The sequence below is a fragment of the Apus apus genome, chromosome 13 (genome assembly GCF_020740795.1).
Source record: "Apus apus isolate bApuApu2 chromosome 13, bApuApu2.pri.cur, whole genome shotgun sequence".
NCBI classification, from domain to species: Eukaryota; Metazoa; Chordata; class Aves; order Apodiformes; family Apodidae; genus Apus; species Apus apus.
Window position 1 is genome coordinate 326,053 of NC_067294.1, and position 16,921 is coordinate 342,973.

At 53.4% G+C, this 16,921-nt stretch overlaps 1 protein-coding gene across 3 annotated transcripts in view; it reads left to right on the forward strand.

The window, feature by feature from the left end:
* The window catches only part of PPP2R2B (protein phosphatase 2 regulatory subunit Bbeta), a 73,655-nt gene that overhangs the window by 25,007 nt on the left and 31,727 nt on the right, over positions 1 to 16,921 (forward strand). Inside the window, exon 1 of one of the 3 annotated variants that reach the window (XM_051631405.1) lies at positions 497 to 641. The exons of the other annotated variants lie outside the window; for them this stretch is intronic. Coding sequence (XP_051487365.1) covers positions 572 to 641 — 70 coding nt within the window. The 5' untranslated portion in view covers positions 497 to 571. Of the gene's footprint in view, positions 1 to 496; positions 642 to 16,921 lie in introns of those variants that run through there. 3 annotated transcript variants of the gene reach the window in all.

The following is a 16,921-nucleotide window of genomic DNA, read 5'->3' on the forward strand; positions in this document are numbered from 1 at the left end:
CTGTAGCCCCTGTGCTTATCCTTTTCCCTGGATTTCATGGATCATCCTGCCTGCACTGACCATCACAGCCAGAAGCCACTGAGCATCCTACCCCCTTTGACAGCTGGGCAGGGTGAGCCTGGCCAAGGCACCCACAGGCACACGTTTCCTCTTTCCTGCTGCCAAGGTGACTATCATGGGCCTTGCTGCAACCCCTGTCCCAGGACAACAGCTTTTATGTGTTGTGGCTCTTTTTCTGCCAAAAAAAAAAAAGAAGGGCCTGGTGCGAGGACCCCGCTTGGTTCTTGTGTTTGAGGTGGGTGGGTCAGGGAGCAGCGCAGCTTTGGGCAGGAGCATCCCCGGGGCAGGGACAGCACCGCGCCCCGCCTGCTCGGGACGCGCTGAGCCATGCCCAGCCGTGCCGTGCCGAGCCATGCCCAGCCGTGCCGTATGGGAGGAGCCACCGGGCCCCGCCGCCCCGCACCCCCCACAGCCGCATTTCGCGGCCGGCCGCCGCGGAGCAGGGCGCGGGGGGGGATGATGGATCCGCGGCTGCGGCTACTGACGCCCCGCGCCCGCCAGCCCGCCGTCAATGGAGGAGGACGTTGAGACCCGCAAGATCAGCAGCAGTTTCCTGCGAGACCACAGCTATGCCACAGAAGGTGAGCGAGTGCCGAGGGCGGCGGCCCCGGCCCGCCCGCAGCAGGTGGGGGCCGCTCCGCGCCGGCCCCGGGATGCATCGCCCCGCATCTCCGCCCGCGGCTCCCCGCAACCCGGCCGAGCTGGGGGGTCCCTGCTGGAGCCTGGGGTCGCTCCCCGCCGGCCGGGCAGGGCAGCTCCGCGGTGGCTGGGGGCGGTGCGGGGGTCCCGGGGGTCCGTGCGGGATGACCCGCTCCGGTGACTCAGCAATGCCGGACCCGCCGAGCTCCGACCGCCCTCCCGGCGGGGCGGGCTCCCCGAGCCGCCGTGCTAAGCTGGGCCGGTCCTGCTCGGTACCGGCTCGTAGCAGCCTCCCCGGAGAACCGAGATGGACCGCAGCCGCGCCCCGGGCGCAGCCCGAGCCCCGCGGCTCCCCAGCCCGGAGGAGCGGAGCGGGTCGGGCCGAGCCCCCAGCCCCGCTGAGCCCCTTCGCGCAGCCCCAGCGCCCTCGCCCGGCACCGGGGTCCTCGGGCCGGCGGCAGCGGGGGGAGCCCAGGCCCGTCCGCCGCCCCTTCCCCAGCGGAGCGGGGCCGGGCGCTGCCCTGCGGGGATCTGGAGGGATGCGGGCCGCCGCGTTTCAGAATATGCTTCATTAGCTGATGACTGCATTAGCGGCTTCCGCAGGTAGCCTGTGACTGTGCTGGTGAGGTTAGGAAATGGCAAATACGAGTGCGATTCGTGTGACAGACATGAAGTAGTTGTCTCAGGGCGATTTTTCTTGCAAGCCTCTGCAGGAAGCGATACGTATTCCGAGTTGTGTGATGCAGTGGCGAGGAGATGCCAAAACTGTTAGCCATGCATAATGTCACAGCCCCGGCCGGGCTTTTGGAAGCGTTGGAGCAGGATTCGCCGGGGTGGAGCAGCCCCGGGGCCATCTTCGGTGCAGGCGTCGGGCCGGGAGCTGCGGCTGGGCCTGCCCAGGGCAGGGGGCAGCCCAGCTGGGGAGGGGGGACAGGGCGCGACTGCCTCTGCTGTCCCTCCTGGCAGCCGAAGAGCTCTTGACGTTACATCAGCTCAGCCACAGCCTCCGTTTGCTCCTTCAGCTCAGGAGGAAAATGCAGCAGCTGTGAGGAAAATCCAAATCCCCCCAGTCCCTCCTAGTGGCACTGACCCTGGGCATGAAACCTCAAAAAAACCCACTTCACAGCAGAGAGTCTGAGCGGGCTCGTTAATAGCTTAATTAGTCACTGAAGAGGCTTTCCCTCACTGTTTCTTCTAAGGCTCTAGAGGAAGCCAACATAGGACAAGACTTGGGAATTTTATTACTCCAGCACATGGCTACAGGAGGGTTTATTTAGGGGGGGAAAACTTTTACTTCATATAGTAATGGAAAGCTTTGGGTACCTGGTGAGCTGCAGAAAATTACCATATGCAAAATCATGTTGCTTGTGCATGCTGAACTGTGAGTGCTCTGCACTGCCAACCCGAGAGGCAGAGGAGGGGAACCTGGAGCATCCCTGGCTCCGTGCTCTCCGCAGTGTGTCCCAGCCATGGGACTGGGTGGCAGGGGGACACGGGGAGGCCTTTCTGCCTTCCTCACAGCTGATTTCCCAGCACAGGAGTGGAGGGACATTTCAGCTGGGAGGGATGGCACGAGCCGGTGCTTCCCAGAGGGTGGTGTGGCCAGGATGGGGCTGAGCTTCTGTACTTCCCAGTCACCTAACTCGCGTCGCCTTGTGCTGTCGTCCATAGAAGGATGAGTTTGCCATTGCTGCATTATAATGGCAGCTGCAGCAGTCAGCAAATAAAAAAAAAGGGAAGGTAGCTGCCCTGTTGTGATCTGCTGGGAACTTTGTTTTACTGGTTGGGAAGGATGGAGGGTTGAGATGAGCCTGCAGCAATTCCAGCCAGTGACACCGGGAGGCCTGAGGATTTTCCAGCCCTTGGTTTCAGTGGTAAGATCCAATCTGTCTAGTAATCTGTGATGAGTTTCCCCAAGCTGTAAGCTGGCTTTTTCAGAAGAGCTTTATGTGTCCTGCTGGAAAACTACAGCAATCCTCTCTGTAGAAATGAAGTAGCCAGAATATTTCCTGTTTGTGCTGTAGGCAAGGGACTGAGCCAGGGTGATCCCATTGCTATGGTGGGGCTGGAGGAGGTACAGGACTGTGGTGGCTGTGTATCAACTGGGAGTTTCTCTGCACCTCGAGCTGTTGAGGACTTCTGGTTCACCATGGAGTTGTTCTGGTGGAGGAAGGCTTAGTGTACTTTGAAATAGTAGATTTTGCTTGTGCTGGAAAGACGTCAGGATGATAATTTAGTTTTCTTTTTTCTACAAATGAAAGCAGCATATGCCTAAAATGATGTGGTCAGTAGCCTGTCTTCTTTTAAAAAGAATTCCTTCCCTTACTCTGGAAATGATGGTCCCTGGTGTGTCAGTGGGGAGAGACCGTGGGGTTATGCAATGGGGTTTGGTGAAGTGGTGGTGACACCACTGGCATTTTTATGCAAATATGAGGTGAGGATGGTATTTCAAAACACACACTTGAATGGCTTGTGCCTGTGTGGTGCTCAGAAGTACTGCTAATGAAGCAAATGCAGCCATTGTGCTAATTCGACTTCAGTTGCCAGGGAGTATTAAGTTGCTGAGAGGCAGTGCACGTTCCTGGGGTGCTGTTCCTGGCTCTGCTGGATGCTCTGGCTCCAGGGTGATGCCAGCCAGGTTGTTCAGTGGCTCAGACCACTCCGCACTGCCCCAGAACTGCAGGTCTGGTGAAAAATCTTCAGAAAATGTGGTTTGCTCTGCTGCGTAAATCCATCTTCATTCACAATTCTGCTGAGTGCCTGGGCAAAAGTAGGACGAATTGAAACTATTTGGATACAAACAAACCATTTTACTAGCTTCCACTTTTAGGCATGCTTCCTAGAGGCCTGGAAGAGCCCTTCAGCCCCTTCCAAGTTGGCCCATTTCCCCTAGTTTGCCCCAAAGCTCCTGAAGTCACCAAGATGTGGGTGTGACCTCTTTTGTGTAGCATCACTATCTCCCTGGCAAGTCTCTGAGTCCTCTTGGTGGCTTTTGGTAGCAAAAATACCTCCAAACAAAAGAGAGGTGGCTTCTGTGGTCCCTGCCCTGATGAGTGTCAGTTGTGACCAAGCCTGACAGCTCAGCGGGTTCTGGTGGGACAGGAGCAGTGGCTGTCACAGCTCAGGCCAGCAGGACAGCACCTAACAGAACGAGGGTGGTCACAGATGCTGCTCCACTGCAGAGCAGGGTCGTGGAGAGAGGAGGAATGCTGGGTGCTGTGTTAGCCTGGGGAGGTGGGTCCCTCCCACGGCAGGGGTTTGGTGGCAGGGCTGGCTTGGGGCCAGGGCTGGGATGGTGCTGCTTCTCCACCACCTGTGAGTTTGGCTGGGAGCACAGCCACTCTGCATGTCACTGTTGGTGGAGATGGGTTTCTCCTCTCCAGCTCTGTCCCTTACCCTCTTCTGATACTACAGGATGTCCTGGGCTCCGTGCAGAGAGCCTCCAGAGCATGACCCTGCAATAGCCATGGTTGGGTGAGCCTTTTGCATGGAGACATGTCCCTCCTGCTGATTTGGTAGGATGCAGAGGAAGAACTCATTGGGCGTGGTGGGTGCCCTGTCTTCCAGGAGCTGCTCTGGGAGGAGTCTCTGGGTGGGGTGTTCTGTTTTGGGGTGTGCACCTCAGCTGTAAATGTGGTGGAAGTGCCCCAGGCCCAACGATGGCTGTAGGCAATGCAGGTGTGGGTGTGTCCCTGACACCCACAGCTCCCAGCAAAGCACTTGAAGGAGGAGCAGTGGCCTCTCAGGGGAGGTGGCCTATGGCTGGGTGGTTGTGCTGCTGGAGGAGGACCCGTGTCCCATAGCCATAGTGTGGGTGTGCTATGTAGCAGCCATGTCCCAGGGCCATCCCCTCCCCGTGAGGTGTTCCCTGCTCCCATCAGCTCCCCCTAAGGTGCAGGGCTGACCCCCCAGGGCTGGGTGGACTTGGGGATGCACTGGTTGGGGCTGGGTGTGATGGCCATGGCACTCTGTAGCCGCTCCCCAACACACCAGGCTGCTCCCCATGTGCCCCTTTTCCCAGGGCACAGGCTGATGCCCTAGTGAGTCTTTAATTTCCTTGAGGAGTGTTTCCCAAACTGAGGAGATTTTGCTGTTGAGAGATCTATCCTTAAGCCTTCATTTCCTTTTCCTACTTTAATCTTGTTGCTCCCAGCTGTAAGCCCCTTGTTTCTTGCAGTCATTCCCATCCCTCTTTATCCCTGCCCTGCTGTCATGGGGAGGAGTTCTGGTGCTGGTCCCCCTCTGTCCCGATAGTGGGACACGGCCATGTGAGTCCTCTGCCAGCACCTCAGCAGGGCCCTGGGGCATCCAGGAGCTGTTGGATGCATAAACAGCATCTGCGTGTGGCAGAGGCCAAGTTCAGGCTCTTCCGGTTTGGGGTGAGAGAAGCAATCTATGCCATTAAACCCCACCAGTTGGTCACCAGTTTCTAGAGGTGCCTGGGTGTGTGTCTGCTGCCCAGGGGCTTTCCCCTCCCTCCCTTTGCCCGCCCCAGGTCTCCCAGGACTTGGTGGGAGCACATTCCTGCCCCGTCCCCACACAGGCAGAATTTCAGAAAGAGCCAGGTCTTTGTCTGACCCACAGCTCAGGCTTTGCTCTGCTGGGTCCCTGGGAGATTTTCCCTTTCTGGGTCAGTTTGCTGAGAGCTCTCTGTGGCAGCCACAGGGACTTTTTAAAAAATCTCTATGTGTAGTCCTCAGAAAAGTCTGAAGTGAGTTGCTTTCTCCTGGTGCTGGATTCAGGGTGAGAACTGTCAGGTATTTTTGGTTTTGCCAATGATGGAAATTGTTGTTTGGGGATCATCTGGATTGGGATTTAATTAATCCAGGAACCTCCTTGAAGTTTTTGTTTCATCACATAAGTACTTTGATTACAAAACAAAGCCTCATCCTTTATGCTTTTTATTTATATACGTGTACTATGTTTAGACCTCCCTTCTCCCTGAGCCTGTGCTCCAGCTGGGTTGGAAGGACCCACAGACATGTCTCTGTCTAATCCGGGGATCACTGCAAGGAGAGCAGTATAACTCAGCCGTTCGTAGTGCACTGCGTCAAAGCCGACTTGGGGTACTTTAATCCAGGGATTAATGAGAGAAGAGTTGTGCCTGGGGACTCTGTAATCTAGGGATTACTGAGAGGAGCAGGAGCAGGTAACGATGCGACTCCAACCCACTGCAGGTGGACCGTGAGAGCGCCTGGTCACTGGTGATGGCATCTGCAGGACTCACACCCATCTGCAGGGTGTCTCCTCCCCATCTCCATGGGGGGACCAGGTTGGGCCCTGCTCCTGTCCTGATGGTGAGGGAACCCGGGTTGCTCCCAGCAGGCTTCAGCAGCAGTGTGGTCTGGCCACTCTGCGAAGGGGCACAGGCTTGGGAAACTCCTCCATGGGCAGTCAACCCTTGTAATCTTTGAGCATCTGCAAGAAGAGACTGGACAAGGTCGTGAAAGCTCTTAAGGTTTGCTAAGCACAGAGGGACCACCTCTGGTTCAAGAGGCTCCTGAGCTGAATGTTGTTAGAGGATGGGAGAATATTAGTGGCAACACATGATGTGGTTGTCGGTTTGTGTGCATCTCCTGTTGTCTGCTGGAGACAGGATACTGGGCTGGATGTGCTTTTAATTTGACCCACTATGGCCTTGCTCCTGGGTGAGGTTCTTGCAGTTGCTTGTGTGAACAAGAGTCTATAGGGCTCTGCTGGACCACCAACACTGCCTCCCAAAAGAGTAGGCAAGATCCTGTGCCTGGAAAGTCAGTAGGTGGTGGGGCTCCATGGGAAGTGCGATGGCAGAGCAGGGAATCACCAGCTACCCTGAACTCTGGGAGATAGAGCAGAGGTGTAGCCCTGCCAGAGGGCTGGTGGTGGTCGGCTGTGGGAGTAAAGGTTCGTGGAAGAGATCCTTTGGGAGTGTAAGTGCCAGCGGCTGGGGTTGCTGGAGATGCTGCTGGTGTGGGCTGGTGACTCCAGCGGCTGCCGCGGGAGGTGTGTGCCGGCTCGACCCGAGGTGAGACCCGCAGAGCCGCACTCGTGGCGGAGCTGAGGCGTGTTGGCGTCGGAGGATGCTGATCAGGCAGGTTAAAAATAGCAGCTGCTTCCTCCCTGCTCCTCCCAGCCTTGGCGGTGCGGCTGGACCCGGAGCCGCTTACACCGACGTGCTGAGGCGGCACAAAGCCCCGCCGCAGCGGGGGCCGGCGGGGCGCGTGCCAGGGGGTCTGGGCACCCGGCGATAGCGGAGCTGCAGCACGGCGGGTCTGTCCGGCACTGCTGGGTCAACACCAGAACACCCCCTGACTTCTTGTCTCAGCACCATGCGTTGTGCTGCCATCACCCCCGGGACCCGACAGCCCCACCCAGGGGCACCTGAGCTCCTCGCGGCCCTCCCGAGGTCCCTGCGAGCTCGGGGACTGGCGGCTGCCCTGTGCTGGAGCTGCGGGGCCGGGGCAGAGCCCGCCAGCACCGGCTCCCGGAGAGCTGAGGTGGCCCCGTGGCTGTCCTGCCCAGTCTGGGCATCGCAGCCCAGGTAAGGAGACACTCGGTGCTTGTTCGTGCATTGTCAGGGACGTTGTGCACAGCTCGTGTCTCATAAAGGCGTAATTGAGCCGTAAGAGTCAATGTCTTAATTCAGAACCGTTGCTCCAGCACCACTTGTTATTTTTCTCCTGATGCATTGTGAGCCTGATTTCTTGAGGGGAAACATTTGAAGGGTCTTTGAATGAGCAGTTTTGTTCCCGGGTAGCAGCTGCAGTCGCAGACGGAGGGGGAATGGTGCTGCTCCTCTTGCACCGTGCTGCTGGCCGTGGAATTGCTCTGGCAGCACAGGCACAGATTGCTGGGACCTGGCTCAGCATGGCAGTGAGCGAAGGGAGTCCTGGGTGCTGTTGTTGTCCTTGAATCCTCGTGTCCTTTCCCATCATGTTTGCAGCTGCATCCAGCAGTTGACTGAGTAGGGATCATTTTTGCTTTGCCCTCGACAGAGCTGTAGGGAACTGCAGCCCCTCTGCCTGCTGAACACAGCCTGGGCGAGCAGAGTGAGGTGACAGGCAGGTGAAACAACCTTTCTGACTGCTTTGCCTTCTTCTTGAGGCTTTTCTGTCACCTGCATGTTTTCCATGAGCAATGTGGACTTTACGCCTTCCCCGTGTCAAGCTCAAGCTTGTCCTAAACTCTTTAGTCCCCTGGATCCACCCAGTGGCATCTTGTCACAGGGGCAGGGCTGGGCCATCTCAGCCCTGTGCAGGAGGATGCCCTGGGAAGTCACCTGCATGTCACCTCGGGCTGGAGGCTCTGCCGAATTCCTGAGAGGAGCCACTTGGCCCCTGCCTGGAGCCCAGCTGGGCACGGGTGAAGGAAGCCCCAGAGCACCTACTGCTCTTTGCTGTGGAGCCTGCTCTGGGGCAGGGAGTGGCCTCTGGAGCACTGCTCAGCCCGGGAGCCCAGGATGCAGGATCCCGGGATCCCTGGAGTGGGGCACAGCTGCCTGCTGAGGGGTGGCCCCTGACACTGCAGGTGACAGGGGCCAGGAGGGATGGATGGCCCCTGGGATGCCCCTGCATGGAAATGGGAAATGTTGCTCTTCCCAGCACAGAGGTCCCAGGACCAGCAGGTGGCTGTGCCATTCCTACTGGGCAAGTGACTGTGCCATTCATGTGGTTTTTGTGTTTGTTCAGTCTCTGACTGTTCAGGCCTCCTGCAATCAAGCCCCCAGCGCAGCTTCAGCTCGCTTTGTTTCGGGTCAGCTTGCAAGGGATGTTGTAGGGTTTTAAGGTGCAATATGTACCTTGGGAAGGAAGAAAAATGCCACACAGGTCAGGAGATTTGTATTGCAACCTCGTGGGGGGCTGCAGTGATTACAGGAGCCCAAGCAGGAGTCTGGGGGAGAGATCGGAGTCCTTTCCAGTCAGCTAGTGTATCCAGAAAGATCTTGCCTCCTTTGCAATACTGTTGGTCTGCATTGCACAGAATTGTTCTGCAGCCTTTTTGTTTCCTTTACAAACTGTTTCCTCGCTTGCTGGTGTGCACGAGTCAGCTGTTCAGCAGCGCGTGTGGACTCTCTCCTAACGCAGGTCCAGTGAATGGAAGGTAACCGAAATAGAAACCAGAAACCAAAACAGGCAACTCATCTCCCATTGCCATCTCCTCTGTCCCGCATTTCAGCTCATTCCCTAGTGCAGTCATAAAGCACGACCATTATCTCAGCTTCCCGAGTATCCAAACAAATTGCTGTGATTTTCCTACCCTTGGATCAGTTCGTATCCATATTCTCTGAATAACAATAAAACGTTAATGGAGATAAAGACTGTTAACTCCCTTGTGTCTATTTTGTCATTGGAATAACAACTTTAAATGTTAAGAGAGCTGAGATTTATAGATGCCAAGCCTGCTCAGCAAAAATAAATCATGTTCCATAGTGCACATTACTGTTTATTGCTGCTATATTATCTGAAGCCAGAGTGGGGGTTAACCCTGTTGTAACATCCTCAGAGGAGACTTTAAATAATTTTGTAGCTTAATGTAAAAATTCTGTTGGCTGCCTGGTTCGTTCTGCAACTCATTTTAGTGCAGGGGTATTGGAGTGGAAACTCTCCAAAATGCTAACAAGCTCCCCAAGAACTATGGCAGCGGGAGGCAGCCCAGACCCTGAAGTGGCCCCTGTTTCAGCTGCAGCTTCTGTGAGCCCAGCCCCATGCATGTGCCTTTCAAATACACTGTTTTCCAAGGTTTTGTAGACCTTGGAAGACCACTGGTTTTTTGAAGCTTCATCTTAATTTTTTTTCCATTCTTGATATGAAAGTCCTCAGTGACATTCAGACTGATAGTTAGAAAAATGTGTTTCAATTGTTATTTAATGGCCTGTGGACAGTCCCTGGGTGGGTGATGCCAGGCTCTTGCCCAGCCCTCAGGGATGGAGCCATGTCCTGCTGCTGTGGCATGGCATGGTGACAGCCTTGGGCTGGCACCTCCTGCCCAGTGCTGGGTGCTCTGGGGGGGTCGGTGCCCCACCACGCTGGTGCAGCCTCCAGGCTCCTGCCCGCATGCTGTGGTGCCACCAGGCAGTCCCCAGACGAGCAGAGCAGCCTCGCTGGTGAGCCATGAGGCGTTTCCTTCTTCCCTCTGTTAGCTCTGTGGGTAAAGGCCAAGCGACCTGCTGCTGCTGAGGCTCAGCCTGCCCCGGGGCACAGCCCTTCACCCACACTCCTACCAGCTGTGGACGATCCGTTTCTGCCGAGCTCGTAGCAGTTACGAGGGAGTGAGCAGCATTAGCTGGGGTGACAGATTGCTTCACTTCAGACTGACTGTTACCGAGAGGGAAGGGAGGGAGGTCAGGGCGTGCAGAGGGGCAGGTCCCTCCCCTGCTGTTGCTTGCAGTGCACCGGGGGATGCGTCTCCGTAGAGCTCAGACCAGCGGGTGCCAGATGCCGACTGGCGTCGGGAGGAGCTGCGCTTGTGTAGCACCTGCCCGTTAAACTGGCGGGGCTGTGCCGTGCGGGGCTGTGCCGTGCGGGGCTGCACCTGCCCGGGCTCTGCTGCTCCTGGGGCCGCTCTCACACAAACCTGCTGCCGGGAGCAGGGCCCAGCTCTGCGTGTGGCGTGGCAGGGACAGGGCTGTACAGAAACACCTCGAGATCTGTGGTGCGCGGGTCTGGGGCTGTTCACACAGCATGAAACTGCCTGCGACAAAACGGGCCCCTGCTCCCCCACTGCCCCGTGTGGTGTCCTGGGGGTTAGGTGTGCGCTGAGAGCAGCAAGGCTGGAGGCACTGGTCAGGGCTCTCCCACCACCCACCCGCCTCCAGACAGGGCATGTACCTGCCTTTGTAGTGCCTGGGAGTACTTGGAGAGCCCAGCTCCCTCTGTACCTGGTTTTGTCTCCATCCTGCTTTCTGGGGACTTAGGAGCATCTTGGGAGATCACGCTGCTGGTGTCCAGCTTTGGCTGTTACTCTGGTTTGAAACTGGTAATAAAGCTGTAATGGAGCAGTGAACAACCTGGATGCCCCTTCAGCCCTTCATACATGTCCTCTGCTCCCTTGTGAGGAGCTCAGAGAATTTCTTTCTCTTTAGCCACTTTATTTTAAGGGATGCACTTAATGACGTTGTGTTGTAAAATATTGCTGTGGTCCTAGGTGCAGTTAGCTGGGCTGTATAGTTCCAATGAGCTCTCTGAATGTCAGGATGAGAGTTCTGCACTGAGGAAATGGGGCACACTGGGTGTTTCCTGAGCAAGAAATGGTTGTCATGACCGTGGCTGGCCTTTGTTCCCTTGGGACAACAGGGTTTTCCAGGGAAAGGGGAAGATGGTCTCCCAACTAGCTGCAGCAGAGGTGTTCTTCAGCAGAGTGTTTTAGTGGGGTGCATACGTGAGATGTAACAAAAGGGAGCTAAACATTTTAATCTGAGTTTTCTGCACACTTACAGGTAGATACAGATAAGATTAATTTATTTCTGAATTTATGTGTGTCAACCAATTTCCACCTGTCTGGCAGGCACAGGAAAGGAAGCCCCTGTTATGAGCAGATTATTCCATGAGTTTTGGCTTGGGACCCTTGCACTGGCTGTCTCAGAGCAGGAGGTGCAGGCTGCTGCTGCAGGCTGGTGTCGGCACGGGTGGGAGCTGCTCCGACCTGGGCTGGCAAGCTGCCCAGGAAAACGTGTCTGTGGGGTTGAGGGAGTGGAAGAGCGAGAATTAGAGAGGTGGTTTCTGAGAGCCCTCCTTCCCAATCCCTGAATAAACTTGGCCTTGGTTGTAGGAGGCTGACAGACCCTTAATTATAATAACAGCATGAGCAGTGTTGCTGTGTAACTGGCTCCCCACTGAAAATTTCTGGCTGGCAGGAGTGGTCTGCCAGATGTCTGCTTGTGATTGCCTCTGGTTGTGAAGATCAGTTTGGGGGTAATGCTCTCAGCTGGAGGATACAAATAATGCAGATATCCAGGGGTGTCTTGGTTTGTTTCTTGATTTCTTGGCAGAAGCCAGAGTCCTGTAGCATAGGCCCATCAAAATCTTTGCAAGCATTCTCTGAAGGTATCTACTGGCTGGTCACATGCAACAAAATGCAGCAGAGAGCCCCTCTCCCCAGTACCAGCTGGGCCTGAGCTTGCCTGCAGCCAGAGTGTTTTGGTCATGGATTCTGTTTCATGCTGTTGTTTGACACCTTGATGTAATATTTTTATTTGGAGTCTTGCAAAATACAACACCTTGGTATTACTGATGAAGCATGTCCAGCTAATAACAGGTTATGAAGCTTTTTTTCGGTAATGGAAGTGAAGAAGCAGCATCCTATGTTAGTCATTGAGCATAAAATTAAAGTTAAAGGTTGATACCTGTGGTACTAACTGGTTTAATTCACTCAAGATTGTGCTCATGGTGCCACACAGAGATCACCTCGTAGCTGGGGCTGTCCCTGGTGTCAGTGGAGCCAGACCTTTGTCTCCTGGCAGGTTTGAGATGGTCAAGGTTCAGTGTCCACTGTGGGTGCCATGCCCCCCGGGTGGCAAAACCCTTTGTGGGAGACTGGTACAGGGATCCTGCCCGAGATCCGCATCTGGCTGCAACGTCAACAAGATTCCCGGTTCTCATCCAGCACTCCTTCACTAGAAGGTCTCAAAGCACTTCATAAACAAGACGAAGCTTCTTGCTTGTATGTTGTGGACATGTTTACTGATTCTTACCCATTAGAGCACTTCCAGGCTGGGCACTGGTCTTGGTGTTGCTGCTTTGAAGCCAGAGCTGAAGTCTGCAGCTCTGCCTCGTCTGTACAGGGCTCCTAGGAGGAGACAATGAAGTATTGTCATATTTGGACATTTGATCTAGTGTAAGAAATTTCTAATTAGGATGTTTATGAGTTAATCACATGTGACACTTGGCTCCCTGCTGTAAGCCTGAGATGTGTGTGAGGATCTGGGGAAGTGGATCATCCTTTTTTTGGCTTTGTGTCACCCTAATGCATTAGCTCCATCTGGTTGTCTCCTCCCCCCTCGTGTCCCTCAGCTGGAAGTAAGTGTGTACCAGTGGCTATTAATAGCTGAATCCTGCAACAGTCTGCTCTTGCAGATGGGATCCTCAGCTTCTGAAGCCTGACATTCACTGCAAATAAAGCAATACACTCTGTGGTCCTTAACACAATTAAGCTTGCTGTAAGTTAGGTTCTTGGGGCCAAATGCTGCCCTCAGTGTCTGGGTGCTGGTTGCCCATTAGTGTCCTGGCCTGCAGATCCCAATCAGCACATCACCTTGTGGCTCTCATAGCTGGAGACCCACACACAGCCACAGTCCTTCTCCAGACTGTTAAATACAGAGGTGAGATCCTGGTCCCACCACCTCTGGCTGTGCATTCTTGATGTCCCCAGGGCTTTATGGCACTAGAATGGGAGAACTGCTGCTCTACAGCTTGTCTGTCTTGCTCCAGGATGCTGGCTGTTGAGGGCTTTGACTTGTCACCTTTCCCACCATCTCCTTGAACTTAAAGCAGTCAAAGTGCCAGTTGCCAACTTATACGAGTGTTTTCTGTGTGGCAGGTAGGAGCCATCTCTCCCTTTCTGATGGGGGTATCTCACCTGTGGGAGGAGGCAGAAGAGCTGAGGAATATTCATGAGCATTTCTCGGACCCCCCTTTCAAGGGACGAGCAGCTGTGAACCCAACAGCCCACACAGCTAAAAGCTGCCTGATGAGTCCACAGATTGGGTGCTCCTGCACCTTGTTTTGCCCTTCTCCTTCCTCAAAGCCACCAGTTCCCAGCCCAGCATGGGACCTGCTGATGGCCGGGGCAGCAGGAGAGTGGTGTGGGGTGAGAGGCAGGAGGAGGGATTCTGCCCGGGGCAGTATTTAGGGAGAAACAGCCAGAAGTGGCTCCAAACAGTGCTCATATCTGGTGTGTTCCTCTTGCCAGAGACTCACAGAGCCCTGGGAATTGCCAGGCTTGGCAGTTTTGTTCAGAAAGGCTTTGTTTCTTTATTTCAGGGAGCTCTGCTTTCTCTTGAGAGAGAAACCTGCTGCTAAAACTGCGAGGTTGTTCTTAGATTCATTTTACCTCTCCTTGCACTTTCTGGAGGGAGGCAGCTCCTTAGGGATTCTTGTGTCCCTGTGCACAGGGGGTGTCCATCCCTGTCCCTGTGGGTCCTGCCCTGGCTCTGTACTCCTGGGGTGGGTGAAGCGTCCTGCCCAAAGCCTTTGGCATGTTTGTGTAGCTGTTCACAGGCTAGAAATGATAGTCATGGCTCCAGGCAGGAGACATGCCCTGGTTTGAAGAACCACTGTGCAGCTGAATCCTGACTTTTATGGCACTTTGTTCTCTATCTTGTGAGAGCTACTGCCTCACCAAACCTCTCTCTTTCCTTGCAATCTGTTTCTGACAATGTGTGAAGTTATTGACAAGGTGATGAAATCTGGTGGACTAGGATTTGCCAGAAAAAGCAGCTTTTTCCTCTGCAAATGCAGTCTCAGGCCTTCAAACAAAACCACCCCCCCATAAAAGCCAATGTGCAGCATGTGGGTTCAAGCAGGGACTGCTGGGCTGGTAGCCTTGTGGCCTGTGGATTCAGTGATACCTTCTCTGTGTGTACACAGAGATGTGAGTGGTATTTGGAACAAGAAAGATAAATACATGGTGATACCATCTGTGCCAGTTCTCCTTCATTGGGTGTTGGGTACTGCTTGTGGAGCCCTGTCCCTTCTGCCTGGGTAGGATAAATCTGCAGCTGTTTTACCACCTGGAAAGAGGAGTAATTTTCAGTGCTGTTGTACCAAGTCAGTCTCCAGATGCATTTGTTTTATATCAGCCTGACATCCAAGAGCTTTGGGTGGTGGTGGGTGGTATGGGCAAGAGTCACAGCAGTGTGCAGGGATGGGGACACAGAGACACCAGTGGGAGCTGGCACTAATGTGGACTCCCCAGTGCTCTGCCACACACCCATGGACTGGACCTCTGTGAGGTTAGCGTGGGGGAACACAAATATAGTCAGGTTTGTTAAATGGGAAGACCTTCCCAATAGATGGTGATGCTGGCTCATCCAGGTGAAGCTTTTGGGAGTGGTTTGTTGGGAGTGGGTGGTCCTGTTTTGGCAGAGTGCTTGGAAAGGCTTTAATGGTGCAAAGTTCATGTTTGGTTTTAGGTGGCATTTATCCTTACCTGTTCTGCTGCTCCAGGTTTCCTTGCAGAGGTGCCTTCCTGGCAGCCAGGGCTGATGCTGGTGGCTCTGTGGGCACAGGGGCTTTCTCAGGAGAAGCAGGGGCTGTGCTTCCTGGTGCCATTTGAATCGTCTCTCTGCATGACTGTACATTAAAATAGAAGCTTGTTTTAACCATTGCACTGGGTTACCTCAGTGTGAGAATGCTAATAGGCAGCTTGGCTAGATTGTCAGATTTAGCTTTTGTTAGGCTCTTGGCAGTGCTCTTTGGAGGCTGGAAACTATTTTAGGTATATTTAATTACCATTTTTTCTTGTTTAGCGGATAGCTGCTGGTACAATTATTAACCTATAGTGGAAAATGTTAAAGCAGATATGAGATATGCAAGGCATTCTTTGGTCTCATCCCAATTCAAAAGATGGGGAAACAATATTTATCTGTATTGGCAAGCATTGTTTCTGGCTAGCAGGGTTTGCAAGCAGCTTATTGTGTTTCTTTTACTTTCCAAAAGCCATTGATTTTTTCAGTCTTGCAATTAGAAAACAAGAAGCCTATAAAACAATGTTATTCCTGTATTTTAAAATGGAGTTTCAGTCTCCTGCTGTCTTTTTATTGGTTTCCCCCCTTTCCATCCCTGCTGAATGTTGCTGGAGTCAGCATGTTGTAATTGGCCTGTGGAGATCCAGGTCTTGCTGGTATCACTTAAAACCCAAATGGCTTTGCTGCAGTTTCCTATTCTTGGGCTTCCCATGTCATGGAAAATGCACACGCCCCTGAGCGGCTCCTACTGTTGCTGCATTGACTGGGAGCACTTGGCTAATCACTTCCTGTAATTAAATTCTTCACTAGGAATAAAGTTAATCTTCTCAGAGCATGTAAAACCTGACCCGCAGCCTGAGCAGGCAGAAATGCTGTTGTCTATAGGCACCTTTATCCAAGTGTAAAGGGCTGTTCCCAAACCAGAAGCAATTAGTCTAATTAGATATTCCTTGTCCTGCGCCAAGGATGTGTAGTAATAAACTGTAACCGATACAGCAGCTTTCTGCTGAAGATTTCCTGGATTTTCAAGGCTGGAAGGAACTGTTTTGCCCATTCACACTGACCTCTGGTACCACACAGCTCTGGGCAAGCTCTGTCTGCCTGGCTTGGGACTGATCCTGGGGTTTTGTTGGGTTTTAGACATGTTTTTAGATAAACATTTTCTCAGCCCTATGATGCTCACTAAGTTTGGCAGAGAGAAACCAGGGAAACTTTCCCCAACTCTTTTTCTCTGTGTTTGTGCAAAACACATTAATAAACTAATTGACCAAATCCTTGCTGGCTGGTGGGTGCATTAAGCTTGCTATGGATAGCTGATGTGAACCATATGGTTTGGTCCCAAGGCTTCTTCGGGTTTTCAGGAGAGGTTCAAAAAGCACCCATTTGCATCATCTTGAAACATTGACATTCCAAGCATAAATAGTTTTGCATAATTTATTACTCTCATTGTAGCTTTGCTCCTGCTCCTAAGTTCAACTTCAAAGTACTGCATCCTGACTCCTAATTATTTACGTGCAGGAAAACAAAACAACATTAAGTGCCATCTAAGCATTGCTGTGTTTCATCTGATGGAGAAACTAGAGGTCTTTCATGGTCGTAAAACTTCTTGTTCATTTCTTAAGAGCCAAAGTCAGAATATAAATAACCTTTCCAGCAGCCTTTAATGTTTGCCTTTCCTGAAAGTTAGACCCATCAAAATAAAGTGCTTATGGAAAGCAAGTGTGTGTTACCTGGATGATGCCAGGTACTCACCATCAGCTGTTTAATTTAGACAATTAAGGTATGTTTGTCAGTTCCACTTGAGCTCCAGAGTGAGAGCCCTGTGCCAGTTCTCACCCACTGCCTCGGAGTAGTGATATTTCAGCTGCAAACAAGGTCGGGGAGCATTGGGGTATGACAAGACTGTTATTTGCTCCACCCCAATTTACTTGCACTGCAGCACTGGAAAGAGTGTTCTGAGGGTCAGCTTGTGCCTCGCTTGCTGTCTGGGAGACTGCAGGTGGCTCTGGGGTCCTGGTGGCTCCTGCAGCTCGATAGCAAAGAGAAACTGCTGGTGAGTGT